Genomic DNA, 17,612 nt, shown 5'->3' on the forward strand with positions numbered 1-17,612 from the left:
ATAGCCCCGCACTAGGGAAACCCTGTGTCGCGGGTGCCATGGACACACACATAGACAACCACAAATTACACCCAAACTCACGAGAGAAATAAATGTAAGCCATACAAACATTTCTCCCGGCCCGGGAATCGAACCTGGGACCTCTGCGTGGCAGTCCGGCATGGTAACCGTTCGGCCACGGAGGCAGTTCTTAGTTTAGTTAGTCTCAGTGCTTCTTAGTAGTGTACTTAAAGAATCCAGGTAAATATTTCCTAAAAAGGGAAAGTCATAAAATTACATATTTAAATAATATTTTTAAGAACATCGAATAAGGGGCAGTTGGAAAATAACTTATATTGCTATGGTGCAGTCTTAAAACAAGTCAGCTGTCCGAGAGCGAAACCTAGTAAGGGACAAATTACTCACCAAACTGCAGAGACAGCAACTTCAAAATCCTATAATTTACCAAAGATTTCGAAATCTTAATAAGGCACATCGAGTTTGCTACATGTCCAGTTAAAAACCTAGTAAACCACTTGAACCAATTCGAAACATGGCAAGTGTTCGAGACTTGCTAGGTTTTGAAGTAGTTAAAGTGCCTTACTAGTTGAAAATCCTTAAAAATTTTGTCTATTTAATATGTACGATGGCTCTCAGAACCTAAAGGTTTGTTTGGGCATATTGGGGCACTCCCCAAGATACCTCACTAGGTATCTTGTGTAATAGAGTATACATAAATATTCGGTAAGGTGTATAAAATATGTAATACGTAAGTCGTAGTCATTTTTGTGACATCAATATATTCATTGATTAGTACTCTACCTAATATTATTACGTAAATAAATAAATATAATAAAAATTTATTTACTTTAACTTTGGCCTAGTTTACAATTCAGGGTTCGAACTTGTTAAACTGCTCTGGGGCAGCCGAAATAATTAGTCATACCATAATGGTCATTGAATACAATTTGAATTTAGTATCCAAAGTAATAGACGGCCTTGATCATGTACAGGAAAGCGAAACATTGAAATGTCTTGACTTGTGTTATCACAACCATGACATAATCACTTTGTATACGACATTATGAAAAATAATTCAAGAACGATCAATATCGAAGTCCAAATATACGCACAGGTCTGTTTTATTAAAATTTATTCAAACGAGCGGCAATATACAAGCACAGGTCACAGTAACAATAAAATAATCTTAAAATCGCTAAACTGAAAACAAACAAACGCAAGGGGCATGCCACGAACAAACGTTGTGAGTTGTGATTGTTTTTTTTACAATGTATTTGTATACGACTCCAGGTGCATCCATTTTGAGTTAAAATATAGCGCCATCTAGTTGATGTGTTTGTTGTCACTGGAAGCATATTTAATAAATTTCAATGTGTCAATGTAATATATATACATATATATATATATATATTATAATGTTACAAAATAGCTATTTGGTACTCATTGCGACATCTAGTTTACCAATAGGTACTAAATTACCGGCTACGCTATCTTGTATGACGATTAGCAGTCCTCTTGAGTTATTGGTCCATGGTTTTTCATAGAACAAAACCTGTTGCAGGCAAACAGTTAAACAAAAAAAAGTTAAATAAAAGGTAAAACAAAAGTTTATACATGAACATACATTACCTAACTCTATGCGCTGAAGCAAAAACAAAAGGCAATATTGACATATTAGCCACTGATATCGAACACAAAATCTACACAGAATTTACTTACCTTAATATAAACAAAATTCTGAGATAGGTTTTCTTGCGCCGGGACTGGGTTAATTTTCTATGGACTGTGACCCTTCTCCTTTGTCAGCGCATAGCCCGCAATACGTACTTGTATTGTAACACAGCACTGCTGTGTGAGCCACCGCGATCACGTGCACAAAGGGCCTTAAGAATTTAGGTATCGCGGCTTTTAAGAGTAACTCCTTAGCATCGCGGTAACAACTTAACGTCATGTGGACTGACTTGCCTGTTTACCGGTTTGTGTATAATAAAAAAGCTAACAATTGTAATATTTCCAGCTCACAAACATAGAACAAGGCAGATACGTGTTCGAACTTACAGTGACCGACGACCAAGGCGCAACCGATCGCGACACGGTCAGCGTTCAAGTGAAATCAGATCCTCTAGAAATGAAACTTCTAGAACTAACCCTGAATACACCCATATGGGTATTCTCCCAGAGCCAGTTAGACTCCTTAGTGCAGAAAATGACGTTGTTGCTTAAAGGCAACGTGAATGTGAACGTCACCGAAGTTAGAGGCGAAATCGATTCGCGAAACACGCAAATCATATTCTTTTTGACTGAAGATGTAAGTACTCATTTAAATTTCAAACCTGAGACCGTACGGTTACATAACATAGACAGTATAATACGACAAGTAGTGCAACGTTCGTTCCCGTTTTGAAGGGTAAGGGTGCTGGTGAAATTACAGGCACATGGGACTTGTCAACTTATGTCTCAAGGTGACAGGTGCAGTGGCAGTGTCCCTCAGATCTTTGCAATTTAAAGCTCTGAGTGGCACTGCAACTGTTATGGACAGGCGGGTCACTTAACACCAGGCGCCCGACTTTCCGTCCTGTCACTTGGTATCATAAGAAAAAAAACGCCTTTCGGGCGCGTCGATGCCTACACGTCTCTCGAAACGTAGAGTCGTCACATTATTTACTTATTTGTACCTACAAGTTGTAAAGGCAATTTGAAAAAAAAAATAAGGTGTATTCTCGTGCTTTATTGAAATAACCTTTGTTTTGATATTTTTATACCAGCATCGCGGATTGATCTCCGATTATGGGAGTAAGCTTATAAAATAAAAATTAAATTGTGAACAATTCTGAATTTGAGACACTCTTGTTCAAACTTTATAGTTTACACAACAATAAAAAAGTACTATTTCATATCGTTTTTTTACACACCGAGCAAACGCTTCAATGTTAAAATAAGTTGCGTGAGACGACTCGCGCTGCCGAATCGAGTGCACCGCGAGATTATGCGAATATATGCGTCCGCACCAGGATTGTTGTGAATATCGGTTTCCACATCCACAGATAATCAGCATAAATTAAAATATCCGCTTTAATCTATGCTGATATTCATTGCGGATGTTCGAGTTGTGACTTGGCCTAAAAGGCACCCTGGAATAATTTACAATCCTTCCAGAAACAGACTATAAGCCGAAAAACAGCTCAACTGTTGTTTTTAAAATATAACTTTGATAAAGTTCCAGAACGTTTAAGGTTGGCAGATTGATTGTTTTTATGAATATTGATTATTTAGTTGTAAATGTCACAAAATCTTTGAAATAATATTTTAAGTCATAAAAATTATGCGAACTACTTAATAAACTATATAAATATGACATTTTTACTCCTATTTAAACATAAAACAGTTATCGAGTAGTTTCGTTCGTACAATCTCCCCTGAAAGAAGAAACTGCTCTCTTCTGAAAAGTTGTCGTTTTGAAGATATGGTCTTATTCAATCTAAAATATTTATACAGGGCAAACCAATGGAAGGTATTCGTGCCCTCTCGCTGTCTCGACCAGCGGGCATAGCAGCAGGCGCGTCGCGGGTGCGTTCGGTCCGTTGTCTTAGCACGTGTTCGGGCCGCGGACAGTGCGATTGGGCCACCCACTCCTGCCGTTGCGACGCCTTCTGGATGCAGAGCCTCTTCGCACAATTGGACCCTGATGCCATGCCTGATTGTAGTACGTATTATTAACATTCCTAAAACCTACCGAAAGCAGTATAGTCTTGTAATGTATTAATAGCAGTACAAATGATTCGAACTTACTTTGATGTAGTGTGTTTCCTACTCGACTCTAAGGCTCAATTTACATTGGCGGAATTAAAGCGAATTTTCGTAACCATAGCATAATGAACTTTATATCAATTGTGTAACACATTGCATACGAGCCAAGAAACAGGTCGCTAGATTTCCGGAGAATTCTCGTTCAATTTCGGGTATTCCCGCAGCTTTGGACGTTAACAGATTGCTGTTGAAAGGGTATTGACCCTTGTCATAACTAACACATTTGCATTTACAAAACACTCGTATTATGGAAATCGGAAACAACGACGGTACCACAAAAACCCAGACCCGAGACAATATAAAAAAGTTAGTTTTTTTACATTGACCCGACCGGCGATCGAACGCGGGACCTCAGAGATGGCAACACCATGAAAACCGGTGTGCAAGCGACTGACCACGGAGGTCGTCATACAAGTTAAAGTTTCAAGTTAACACTAAAGTTTATCATTACAAAAATGTCAATTTCGCTGGGCGGGCAGAGCTCATCATATTATTATACACTTTTGTTCGAATATCGCCTTTAGCCAGTGCAACGAAACAAAAGCATAGTGTTCATTATGATATGCACAATTTCGTTAATAAAATGGCTTCCTGACCGTTCCACGGCAGTGTAAGTTGCGCCTGCCCAGAGATGGGCAAGCGCCCGGGTTTTAACCGGCCGGGTTAAATAGAGTTAAACCCCATTAATGCCCGAAATCGAGGGCAAAAACTATTTACCAGTAAATATATATTGTAAATCCAGTTTTATTCAAATTTAATGATATTATTACAAAATGTTTATTGCTTTCTGATCTAAACTATTCGATTTGCTTTTCTATATAATCGATTCGCTTGAAAATCGTATTGAAATAAATTGATACAAAAAATCGTTAGATCATATGCACTTGAATCGATTTTCATAAAAATCGAATCGTAATGTGCATCTTTAGCAGTGAGAATCCACAGGATTGCAAAGTAGGAATTGTGTGTAGTGTCCTCTTTCTTGTCTAAAAAAATTTTTTTTTACATCGAAATTTGTAATAATAATAAGTGGAATTATACTATATTCCCTATTTGCCGTTTCCGTCCACGATTTTGGACAAAAATTGGTTAAACTCCGGCTAAAATCCGGGCGAATTTATTTGGTTTTAACCCAATACCCGTCAGTGTTGGGCGTCCATCAATTAAATTTCAATCAGATTAAAAATCAATTCAATTGCAATTGATTTTAATTGCAATTAAATTGATTTTAATTGCAATTAATTTTTTAGTTATTCTAAGAAACAATTGAAACTAACAATTAAAACCGAAAGTACCGAATAAAAGTGTCATTATGAATATGGGTTAGGGGGTTGGTTATGTGGTGGGTTAGGGTGTGGGAAAAGGGTGGTTTAAATGGGTGGGTTAGGTGGGTTATGGGGTGGGTGAGCGAGTGACTGAGTGAGTGACCTAACCCCTCACCCCTAACCACACCCGACCCGCCCCCTACCCCACACAACCCAATTGCGGTTCTCGCAACTAACAATTGATCAATCGTTAATTGCTATTTCGCAATTCACAATTAATTAATTGTCAATCTTTAATTGCCAGAACAATTAAATTTTGCCCAGCACTGATTGTAATACGTATTATCTATTTTACGCTGAACCCCTCTTTAAAAATAATAATTAATTCTTGTACTACATAGATTGGTCAGTGGTGTACGCGTCGCTAGGCGGCCTGGCGATCCTGTGCCTGCTGTGTGGTTGCTGCGTGGGCACAAGCCGCCTGCTGAGGAGGCTCTGCGCACCGAGGAAGCCGCGTCCGAGGCCCAAGTACCGGCTGCTGCCTGCTGCTGACCACGAGGAGAGACCTTGTGAGTATCATCATTCTTGCATTGTCACTTAGTGGCGAATTGCCTTGGTAAATATCGCTATAGACCTAAGAGATTTCAATGTTACTGGGTTTTGGCAATTAAAATAAAACTACGAACGTGACATGGTTAATGTAGTATGGCAATCCTCCATAACTTTAAAAAGAAAGAAAAAAAAGAAGCGTAGCTGCTCACCTCCGCCATCTACGCCCGCATCCATACTGAGTGACCAGGCTGTCAAGCCTTTGGCGCGCAGTTTTTGTCGAGTCACCGTCGCTGAAGCATGAAGAATTAATGCCGGCCATACACGCTACGGTATACCGGAGAGTTCTACCAGGGTGCCTACCACAACCTATTAAAACAATATTACTTTAACATTACATTGACTTTTCGTACTATGACGCGCTTAAAGTAAGCTTATTATAATGTTAAAACTACGAGGTTTTATTGGGAGCTTTGTGACTATTCATTCACTCAGTTCGTACAATGACGCTACTTTAACATTAACGAAATATTGTTTTTATGTCAAATTTAGCTATCTTAAAGTAGTTCACGGATGCAATGGAAACAATATTATTTTCGAATTTATGGTCCTAATATTGATTTGTAATGATTAAAAGTTAAGTTGAACTTTTTTTACATATATCTCTTCAATATTTTGTTATTTAATAGTACATAGGAAATAATTTTTCGTTAAATATATATATATAATGCGCAATGTTTATTTTGTAAAATTATGACAGCAACATTTATGTGCTCCTTGGCGACACTAACACGACTATAATTCCGAATTCACAACGTGACAATCAAGACTCCGCTTGTTTTATTTATTTTTCTCATCGAGTATATAACCACAAATAGAGACGAAATAAGGGCCATATATACCTGGTACACATTAGCGATACAGCTCTTATAAATATTATCTCCCGTTTGCACTGAAATATAGACAGGCCAACTACTGACCTGTGTGTACGTCTCCGTATATTTAAAAAAATATTCTGAATTTATTGTAATAAAGATAATCTCTAACAATGCCGTGCTGTTCTATTCGATGGTGTGGGAAAAACAGCAAAACATCTAATTACAAAACAAACGGAATCACATATCATCGGTAATTAAATATTAAATATGTAATTTTGCAAGTTTCGTCCATTATAGCAAAGTTCAAGTTAACTGGTCGATTATAAGTGAAACAGTTGACGACACCCGTCAATTGTTTCGAACTCGGGCTAGCCAATCGGAGCGCAGTTGTCACAGTAATGAATATGGCAGAATAGTTTTCAAACAAATTAAATGACATTTCGTCTCAATTTCTGGTTAAATACTCGATTATTTTTCTATATGAAAATACGCAAAAATAATTAAAAACAACGTAATTTTAATAGATTTCATTATTACATACTTTTCTTTTTTTGGCAGTTAAAGTTCTCTGAATGTAAATAATATTAGGGGTTAAAGTATGAAATTGCCGTTTTATTGCAATAGGTTCTTTGAATTTTCATAGAATCTTCATGGTTTTCGAATGAAACTTTTTTCAAATGGTTTCTGTGATTTTTTTTTTTTAATTTGAAACATTTGAATATCGACTTTCAATTGTTTTTGTTATTCAATTTAGACAAGAAAGATTGGATACTGCGAAAATTCGAGTGATTTTTGAATACGAGTTCCGACGCGGAACTAACGCGGCAGAAACAGCCCGCAATATCAATGCTGCGTTTGGAGAGGGGTCTACTAATGAACGCACCGTGCGATTTTGGTTTAAACGCTTTCGTGATGGAAATTTCGACTTACAGAACGAGCCACGAGGAAGACCGCCCACACAGGTGAATAACGATGAATTAAGAGAGATAGTGGAAGCCGATCCTAGTCAAACTACCCAGGAATTAGCGGCATGGTTTAACGTTACCTTACCCACAATATTGACTCACTTGCGTCAAATCAATAAAATAAAAAAATACGAAAAATGGGTGCCTCATGATTTGACTGATCTGCAGAAAGAAACGCGTGTTGAAACTTGTGTTGCCTTGTTGAACCGGTACAGAAATGAAGGAATATTGGATCGAATTGTAACATGTGATGAAAAGTGGATTCTTTATGGTGTTATTCACTATAGTTTTCTCCGATCTGGTCAAGCAATAACGGCAGATGTCTATTGTGCCCAACTCCGAACCATGTTGACAAAACTAGCAGTAAAACAGCCCCGACTCATGAATCGATCTTCACCATTATTGCTCCACGACAACGCGAGACCTCACACAGCACGAGAAACCATTTTGACCCTTCAGGAACTGCAGTTAGAAACCATTCGTCATCCTCCGTATTCACCAGACCTTGCTCCAACGGACTACCATTTTTTTCGTGATTTGGACAATTATCTACGTGACAAGAAGTTTTCTTCCCAGGAGGCAGTACAAAATGCTTTCACACAGTTTGTGCAGTCTAGATCGTCGGAGTTCTATTGCAAAGGCATTAATAACCTTCCCATTAGATGGCAGCAATGTATAGATAATAATGGCAACTATTTTGATTAAATAAATTTGTTAAAAATTTAAAAATAAACAATTTAGATTTTCAGTACAAATCGGCAATTTCATACTTTAACCCCTATTATTAAGTACTTTAACATTATACTACGATAGGACGATTCGGAACATCAAAAAAGAAAGAGATGACATTTTACAGTTCATATAAAGTCATTTCTTTTTCGATTTTTAGTAAATAATAGACAATATTGGAAAATCATTCGTTATTTCAGTCACTTTAGCAATAATACATTACTTGGTTGATAGGTTTGTCATGGTATAGAGTTAAGAGCACGTCAAGCTTGACACTTAAGATTTAAATCCAACTCTATGTCTCTTGCGATAAAAACGGTCCAAAGTACAAAGTATTAAGCTTGACTTGCTCTTGACTGTACGAATATGAGTAATATTATTATAATAAGCTTACTTTAAGCTTACATGAAATAAGATTGTTTTTTGAAAGGTTATGGTAGACCCTCCATTGCAGGCATTCTTGCGCAGGTAGGCCGCTTGTCGTAGCGTATGTGGGACCGGAGAGGCCTTCAGTTAATTTCGGTATGGCATCGATTGAAGACGACGACGATGCGATAATTTCTTAAGTATTTTCTTATTACTTGAATCGGATGTTGTCATTGTTTGTTACACAGTGCAGTACGATGCGAACGAGGACTACTCTATACCGTAACTAAAAATCAAATGGCGCGATCTGCGCAGGCGACCGTAGACACGCACACTTGCACATGTTCACCATACAGTATCACTTAAAAGAATTGATTTTCGATTTTGCGCCGGTCGTCTGCGCAGCTTCAAAAAACTGCATGCGTCTGTTCCAACTCACGTTCCGGTCTGCCTGCATAGGTAGACCTCCCCGGAATATCGTAGCGTGTATGGCCTCGTATAAGGTCCACGGACTGGTTCGAAACATCTCGAGCAAAAATCGCCTTAACATGAGTTATCCGGTAGTTCAGTGAATAAGTGATCGTGAACATGAATCTATTTACATGTTCACATTGCCGTGGAACTCAGAAACTAAAAGTACATTGTCCTGCTCAATAGGTTTTTTAAAATATTGGAATTAATTTTTTTTAATTAAAAACTGTAAAAGGAAAGCAATGCCAACTATACCCGCATGATTTGAGTGTAGAAGAAGAGCATCGTAACTAGCCTACTAATTCTGTTACAGTTGCAAACAAAGAAATATCAGATACCGAGACGGATTCAGACGTGTTATTCGAGTCTAAAAACAAGACTACCTCATTCACGCGTGTGATGAACGGCGGCGCTCCGCAGGGCAACGGTTGGAAGAAGAACGGCCATTACAAAAGCAACCGCAAGGTCAAAACGTAGTACGGGACAACAATTTGCTGTAGAATGTAATTGTTCAGCTCTATAAGGATGCTAAATATGTCAGCATGCTTCTATATAGCGCCGATACTAAATGACATATACGATTGTATCTAATGAGGCTAAAGACACTAACAAAAATTACAAAATATAAGTAAGGACAAAATGAAGGCTAAATAACATAATATAACATTAAAGACATTTCATAAAGCGACATTAACGTCCTCTTGTGGTAGCAGTTAAAGTACCGGTTGAGTGAGATGGTTCATAAATCTCTCACAAGGTGTCGCTTACGGCGTTGAAAGCCAAAAACCCAATACAAAGATCTATAACAGGCATAGAAGAATATCGTCGACCTGATAACGTGACCTGTAGCTCAGTTTGCAGAGCGACGCTACGGTACATCGTGGTCGCAGATTCAAGTCCTGTCGGGTCGAAGGAATTTTTCTTTGTGTTAATAATTATAACAAAGTAGTGGACTTATTTCACAAAAAAATATATGAATATCACGGTGGTAAAACATCTTGAAATTCAATTAAAATACAAGATAATAAAAATGACGGAATATAAGTAAGGACAAAACTAGCACTAAACGACATAATAAAAATTACGAAATATGAGTAAGGAAAAGTAGTAAAATAACGGAAAAAACGCGACTGAAATTATTACAAAGACCACATGTTAGCGAGCGAAATGATGCGATTTGACAAGTGACGATCCAATGAAATTTATCCACTTTTTGTCCGCCAATCTCATATAGCCTGGTGCGATGCTTAAACATGTTACCAAATATAGTTTTCCATAGATGCTACTTATACTTAATATTATTCAGTGTCGTGACCAGAAGGCACTTGAAATGTATGGACCTGGCTGTATTTGTTTTTGTTCAAACATAATTGCTCTTGAAATGAATTAATACAATGGGCTGGGAGCTAATCGTGGTTAATTACAGCAGTGAGATTTTGAACAATAGTTACATTAAGTTAGGTACTTATAAATGCAATCATAGTAATACTGATTTTTCTCCAAACAATAGACTATTATTAAGGCTAAATTGGTACTATTAATGTAGATTTTTCATATACTTACCTATTTATTAAATGGGATCTCACTTCACATAATATAAAGTTTATTTAAAATTACATACCATAGAGTAATTCGTGCCGTAATTTTTTTATGAGGCCAAGGGCGCGTTCGCATTTGCAAGTTACTTCTTAGACGAAACATTGACTTACAAGTAAATATTTAATGCGAAGTTGACTTGTTGAAGGCTGTGTCATTTCATACCTGCAGCATGCAGAGTTTTAAATGAGATGATATATAATAATAATGCATGCAGATTTTACATATAATGACGGTTTTTCTGTTCAAAAACAGCTGTTTTGTAATTTATTAAAAGTGTAAGGACTACATAGTCTAACAGTGTCATACGTTAGTATCTAAGAAAGTTTATAATATCGAGGAATGTGCTTGTGTACCTAAATGGTGTTGTATTTGTGCACACTTTAACAAATTGCAGGCACGAAACCTATGATCACACTTGCTTCGTAATCTACATAATACAACTCTAGAATATGTATAATATTTTTGGCATAATTTACTATTATTTTATTTTTCGCATCCGACACGTTTTAGTACCCAGGGGGGGCTAGTATGAACTCTTATTTCCACGCAGTTTACGCCGTAAACTGCCTTGTAACTTCGTATTATGAACTGGTAATACCAGCCAGTCAGCGGTCACGCGACACTAGGCTGTCTTCTGCCCGAACTGTGGCTGGCAATATCGTATTACAAACGTTATTTTGAAATTTTTTTCGTTTGATCTGTCAAATATGATTCATATTTGTCATATATGATTTGGTAATATTTTGTTTGTACCTGCACACCATTTTAAAAGTTTATTTCTCTCGTGAGTTTGAATGTGATTTGTGGTTGTCTGTGTGTGTCCATGGCACCCGCAATACAGGGTTACCCTAGTGCGGGGCTATGAGTGTGTGGGCGTTATTATTCATTAGGACAATTTAATGAAAAAATTAAAAATTAAAGAAATGAATGAGTAAGAAATCAAGAAATATTTATCTGTGAATATGCTCTACATGTGAGTTCTGTGTTCAACAAAATGTTTAAACTCTAATGAAAATAAAATGTTATGTCCTATGGCTGATCTTATGATGGAAAGGCAGTTGCGATGAACTTCTCAACAATGTACAACAACTACCTTGTGTTTCGGCCCATATGACTCATTTTTAACGAGGACATGCGTTTAGGTTATCGCTGAGGAAACTGCGTTAACGAAAGGGGATAAGATTTTGAGGTCTTTTTTTTAAAGTTATTATGTAATTATTATATGTAAACAATATATCACTAGTTTGATCCCTAAACTGTGTTGAAGTGTGTGTATATAAAGCTTTACTCGCGCAAACCTTTTATTGTGTTTTTAATTTTGTTTTATAGGAATTTTATGTTATTATTTATCTACGTATTTTTATTGTTGACCAGAATTTTTTATTTCTATTCATATGTAATAGATTCAATTAAGCTAAATATTATAATTATGCATTTACACGTGCCCAGCTGTGGGATTTATATAGGTTGATGAACGCATAATAAGAATATAATATCAAGACATCAATGAAATAAATAATGTTTTTGTACAGTTGTATAATGTTAGTTATCGTTGAATGTAGTTAGAATTTAAAGAAGAGTGTATGTACGTAAATTTACATATAAGTTATTTACAGAAAATTCGTAAGGGACTTTATCATTATTTATTTCCATTTTGCGCTAACTATGCGTAACTCAATTATTTAACCGACATGTCTGCAAATGAACAGTGCCCTATAATTTGGGCAGACACCATAAATGTGCAAATAACCAAATAAGGGTGACATCACATCTACCACTACGCGTAAAATGTTTTGTGTAGAAATACAATACAAACTCTGAGATGTACTTGAAGTCAAAAAATGTAAACAAACCACTGTCACTGTCAAAGTGACATCTCATAGACCATAAACCTTTTTTTCCACGTTCGTTTATTAACAGGTTCCACTTATTCTGACTAATAAATATTTAATAATTGAATAATACCTTTTTGGGTTGAACAATTTACAAAACTGTTTAAAAACATTTTGTGTCATAAATATAGTGGTCTTTTTTTCTACGGTGAAAGAGTGTCTTTTTTGTTGAAGGATCTGGGTCAGCCTCCATTGTAGTTATGTTCACACAAACATAACAACAATAAAACAAAACCTTAACAAAAAAAAAACACAAAACGAAAACTCAACAATAAAAAACAAAAACTCAACAACACGACGCATACACAGCAAGGGACACATTCGATAACGACAGCCGTCAGAGACCGAATGAAGAAAATAGCGGCGATGCACTGGTGGGGATGCAACCCGACGACTTAACCCATTATTCATCCCTATTGACCAAAAACTGACTTATCATTTTTCAGTTTATTATAATTTAACACTATTTAACAATTATCCAATTTATTATTTTAATTCTCAATAAAAAAACATTTGATTTAATAATTATTTAAGTAATAGTATTGTAGCAATTAATTATTCACACTTCTGCTTATAAGTATTTGTGTTTATAAATGACAAATTAAAATAAAAAATCGAATAAACACTAAGGACAAGCAAAGGTTGTTCATCCCCGAAACATTGCCAATAAGTTAAAAAATCTTTCCGCGAGAAACATTTTTTTAAGATTATCTTATTAAATATGGTGTTTTAAATAAAAAATATGATTTGGTAATATTTTGTTTGTACCTGCGCACCATTTTAAAACAATATAACATTATCTCGCATTAATCTAGCATTAATTTTTAGCCCTTTACACTGTCCCACTATTCGTAGAACATTTTTTGTAATGGCATTACCTTTGTTTACATTTTTTGACTTTGATTTTATCTCAGAGTTGAGGGGCGAAGTACAATTAATATGCCATACAAAATTGTTAAATACACTCATCAAAAGTTTCTAGATATCAATTACATATGGATTCTCACATGTTGGATCCCTAGTAAATTTTTTAGTAGTGCATATTACAAAACATGGTAGAAGACAGATGTGATGCACGTCACATTATTATGATGTTTTGTTACAAGGAGATTTCACTGATTCCACATCTAGTTAACCCTTATTTAGAGGATGGAAAAAAATAAAGGTATTCGAAAAGTCGGCCTTGTGCCATTGCTACTAGTAACCATCCGGGGATCTGCGGGCAAAATGGCAGCCCTCGAATGTAAACTTACACACAACACACGCGATACGCTTGCAATGGGTGAAACAAGTGTGTCGCGAATTAAGATATATGACTTCTGAGAACCCATCTTCTACATACGCGGAATCCCGCGCATCAGACTAATTGTGCTTTATGCCTTTAGGGCGCATTTATTCGACACGAATTTCACCGCGCTCACCCTGCGCGGTCACAGTCGATGAGCGGAGTTCGCATGGCCGCTGCGCAGCGACCGCGTGTTTGTAACAGTCACGGCAAAATACGCTCTATTTATTTATCTTTTACGTTTTAACTTAAATGAGCGTCGCGGGCGAGTCTGACTCTACTCATCGAGCGCTCGACGGCCGGGCGGCGACCGCGTGGTTTTATTATTCAGAGGAATTTAAATGTTGTTGCCTAGTAAATAGAATTCAGATTCGCCATTAATGTACGTGAAGGCGTGGTAACTGGACGCGAAAATTTTCGCCTCGTGTAACTGGGCGCTAATTCGACGCAACTACGAGCGTAAAACTCGTTTCTGTACTTCTGTCCCATTTTGTTAGTGAGCATAATTGCTCATGTGTAATTTTGTTACACTTAGGGTCGTATTCTGGAACTCTACTCAATGCTCAAGTCAGGATTGCAATTGAAACACAAGCACTGGAAATACGACCCTAATGGCAGGGACTTGAGTATGATTTCGAGTGCTTTAAACCATACTCAAATCCTGACTTGAGCATTGAGTAGAGTTCTAGAATACGACCCTTAGATACACAACTTGTCGAACGCAAACATCGACCTTGGTCATTACACGCAAATTTATACGTTGTCTGTTTAAAAGCTTTATCTCATAATTTAAAGTCTGCTTATAACGTATCAGCATTTCTATTTTGTAGAGGCTTATTGTCCATCGATCTTCGTTAATTTAAATTGTTTTGATAAATACACCTTTTGTGTGTAAATATTTTTTTTATCTATTAACAACACAAAACTGCTAAGTCATATAAGGGATTTCGCCCTTCAAACTAAACTTGATTGGAACTGTAACAATTCAATTTCACTATGGGCAATAGAAATCAGTGAACGCCCAGTACTTATGACGTATCTAGACTTAAGAAAATTTGTTAATAAATATTTGTGTAATATTTACAAAGTAGTTAAATAATGCGGTATTTACTTGTTTATTGTGTAACTTTACTTTTGGTTTCAGTTTTCCTACATGTAGTGTAATTTTCAATTTGCACCTTTAAAGAAAGGTAGTTTATTCGTAACAAAACTACCGAATATAAACTCTGATATAGCTATCACTTTTATTTAATAATCAGTGTCCTGTATAAATTCGACAAGGACCATAATTTTGCTTATTGCAGTTTGCGTGCAGAGGTTGAACGATTTACATTGAAAATGATGTTCTTGCATTAAACCTATTGACCTACCAATTAAACCTATGAATACCTTGTTAAACCATTAAGGCTTACACTACAATTTCCAGTACCCCTTCTAACGCCCATTATTCACCAAAATGGAGAGAAAATGCAATGATTTCATACGAATAATGTTTTTATTTCGATCAGCACGTCATAAAAATTAAATCATAACAGGTTTATAAAATAGTAACCTTTTCATCGCTTTAGTGTATAATGGACCTAATGTACATATAATTTGATATGGTTGCGATTATGAAATTTGCGTAGTCCGCCCTTATTGTATGTACAGCAGTCTTATCCGTTTTTTGTTGTATAAACTAATTAATAGGCACAATATATATATTGTGGCGGAATGGAAGCGTCAATTTCGCCTCACTACGCGAGAAGGCGCGCGCGGCCGCTACAATGCTCGAGCATTCGCGCGACTGTGCCTTGGGGTTGTGTTTCGTCGTGGTTTGACGTCACACTGCGCCTACCTTCGCGCCACTTCCCGCGGATACGCCAAGCGTCGCGATGACAACTGCGGAATTCTCGCGAATTCATTTTTGGCTCATAGCTAGTTTGTACGTTACACTATTGACCATAAAGTTCATTACGCTATGTAAATATCGTTACAAAAATTCGCTTCCATTCTGTTCCGCCGCAATGTAAATTGAGACATAAAGAATAATAGGTATTAATTGATTGAAATCTAGTCGTATTACGTAGGCTTACATAATTTAATTACGATTTGGGTTATTCCTGATTTGTACTGTGATTTTGGTGTTTAGTAAATATTTTGTCCAGGTACCTACTTTAAAAGTATGACAATTTTGTTTAGTTTTATATTTAAAAAATGTACGCTTTTAAACATTGTTTAATTTAATCATTTCCCTTTAGTTAGTTGCACATAAATTCGTAGTTCGAATTAAGAAAAGGGAGACGACTAAGAAATTTATTTATTATATTATAACATTAATTTATCCACCAGAAAGGTAAATCATTTGTGCCAAGAGGAACAATTCAATTATTGCACTCAATTTTGTACAATTGTTATATACAGGGTGTAATCGTTAAGTGTGCCCAGGCGATTATTCCATAAATATAAGAGATATCAAAAAGCTTTAAACTGATTTCGAAAGTATGTTACCTAATGAATACATCGACACCAGGATAATTTTCAGGTAAGTTTTTTGTACTCAATTTTGGTGACAATTTTTTATAAAAAAGAAACTATTTTTATTATTTAATCGTGAATATTAAAGAATATTTCAGGTTCCCACACTCGAATATTAAATAATATGTACTTCATGATGATATTTTATAAATATTGAAATAAAAACAAATTGTCACCAAAATTTAGTACAAAAAACTTACCTGAAAATTACACTTTTAATTGAATAGAAATATAATGGCATTTTATGGACAACTCACACTTGACCAAATAATTGACTATGCCATTATATTTTTATTCCATTAAGTTATTTTAATCACCTACTTTAATACTTTTGTTATCTGTTAACTTATTATTACCTCTACAGTAAGAAAAGTAAAGCCTCTTTACGAATGATGTTAAATGTGTGAGCGTTTAATGTTAAAATTTTGGATATTTCTAGTTGTATTTTTAAAAAGCTATTGATCTCGATTTACTCTTTAGGTAACGTACTTTCGATAGTAGTTTAAAGCTTTTTGATATCGCTTATATTTATGGAGTAATCGCCTGCACACACTTAGATATCTTCCAACCAACCCAGGGCAGTGAGAGCTAAGGTTATAAGCGGACAACAACGTGCAAGAGGGACTGAGAAAGAAATATAATTAACTAGATAAAGATAACAAAAATAAAAGTACCATTACTTACATAAGTATTATATAGGTACACATACGTAATTAGTGAAAAAATAAACGATGATTACAAAGAGAATTCAGCAAGAAAGTGCGCTGTCAACCTTTTTTTGAAAGAAGCTGTACTTGTTACTGTATGCAATCGTTACATACACTCCAAAAAGTGAACGTTTAAAAAAATTAGGAAATTATGAACAATTAAATGAAACGTCTTAGTTCATTTAATAACATTTTATTTAGAAAAATTATTGCTTGCTAATTTGCACGGTAAAAATGGAATTATATTGTACAATAAATACGCTAGTAGGCAACAATTTAAGTTCCTTCTATCAACCAACAGTTACAAAGCCGTAATCACTAAAGTTATTTTAGACTTTTTAATTAAAAACAAAATTAGATAGACCCCTCACACAAATACATATAAATTAGTTGCCATTACATTTAGCTGCATAATGCAAAAAATTCAATTGGGTAAATGAAGTAAGTATACAGGGTGTATATTTGAGACGGGGCAGCAAGGCCAGCTACCTTAATCTTTCTAGTTACAGGAAAACGGTTCTCGAAGACTGTTCATAGATATTTTGATTGGCACTCACAGATTTTGAAAAAATGGCACAGTGA

General features: G+C 35.8%; 1 protein-coding gene across 1 annotated transcript in view; it reads left to right on the plus strand.

Annotated features, from left to right (window-relative positions):
• The window catches only part of LOC113231235 (dyslexia-associated protein KIAA0319), a 30,574-nt gene extending 20,506 nt beyond the window's left edge, over positions 1–10,068 (plus strand). Inside the window, exons 11-14 of the mRNA XM_026465460.1 lie at positions 2,018–2,308; positions 3,496–3,703; positions 5,474–5,641; positions 9,344–10,068. Coding sequence (XP_026321245.1) covers positions 2,018–2,308; positions 3,496–3,703; positions 5,474–5,641; positions 9,344–9,507 — 831 coding nt within the window. The 3' untranslated portion in view covers positions 9,508–10,068. The remainder of the gene's footprint in view (positions 1–2,017; positions 2,309–3,495; positions 3,704–5,473; positions 5,642–9,343) is intronic.
• The last annotated feature ends 7,544 nt before the right edge of the window (positions 10,069–17,612 follow it).

This window comes from Hyposmocoma kahamanoa, unplaced genomic scaffold, assembly GCF_003589595.1.
Source record: "Hyposmocoma kahamanoa isolate Upper Pololo Valley unplaced genomic scaffold, ASM358959v1 65, whole genome shotgun sequence".
Lineage (NCBI taxonomy): Eukaryota > Metazoa > Arthropoda > Insecta > Lepidoptera > Cosmopterigidae > Hyposmocoma > Hyposmocoma kahamanoa.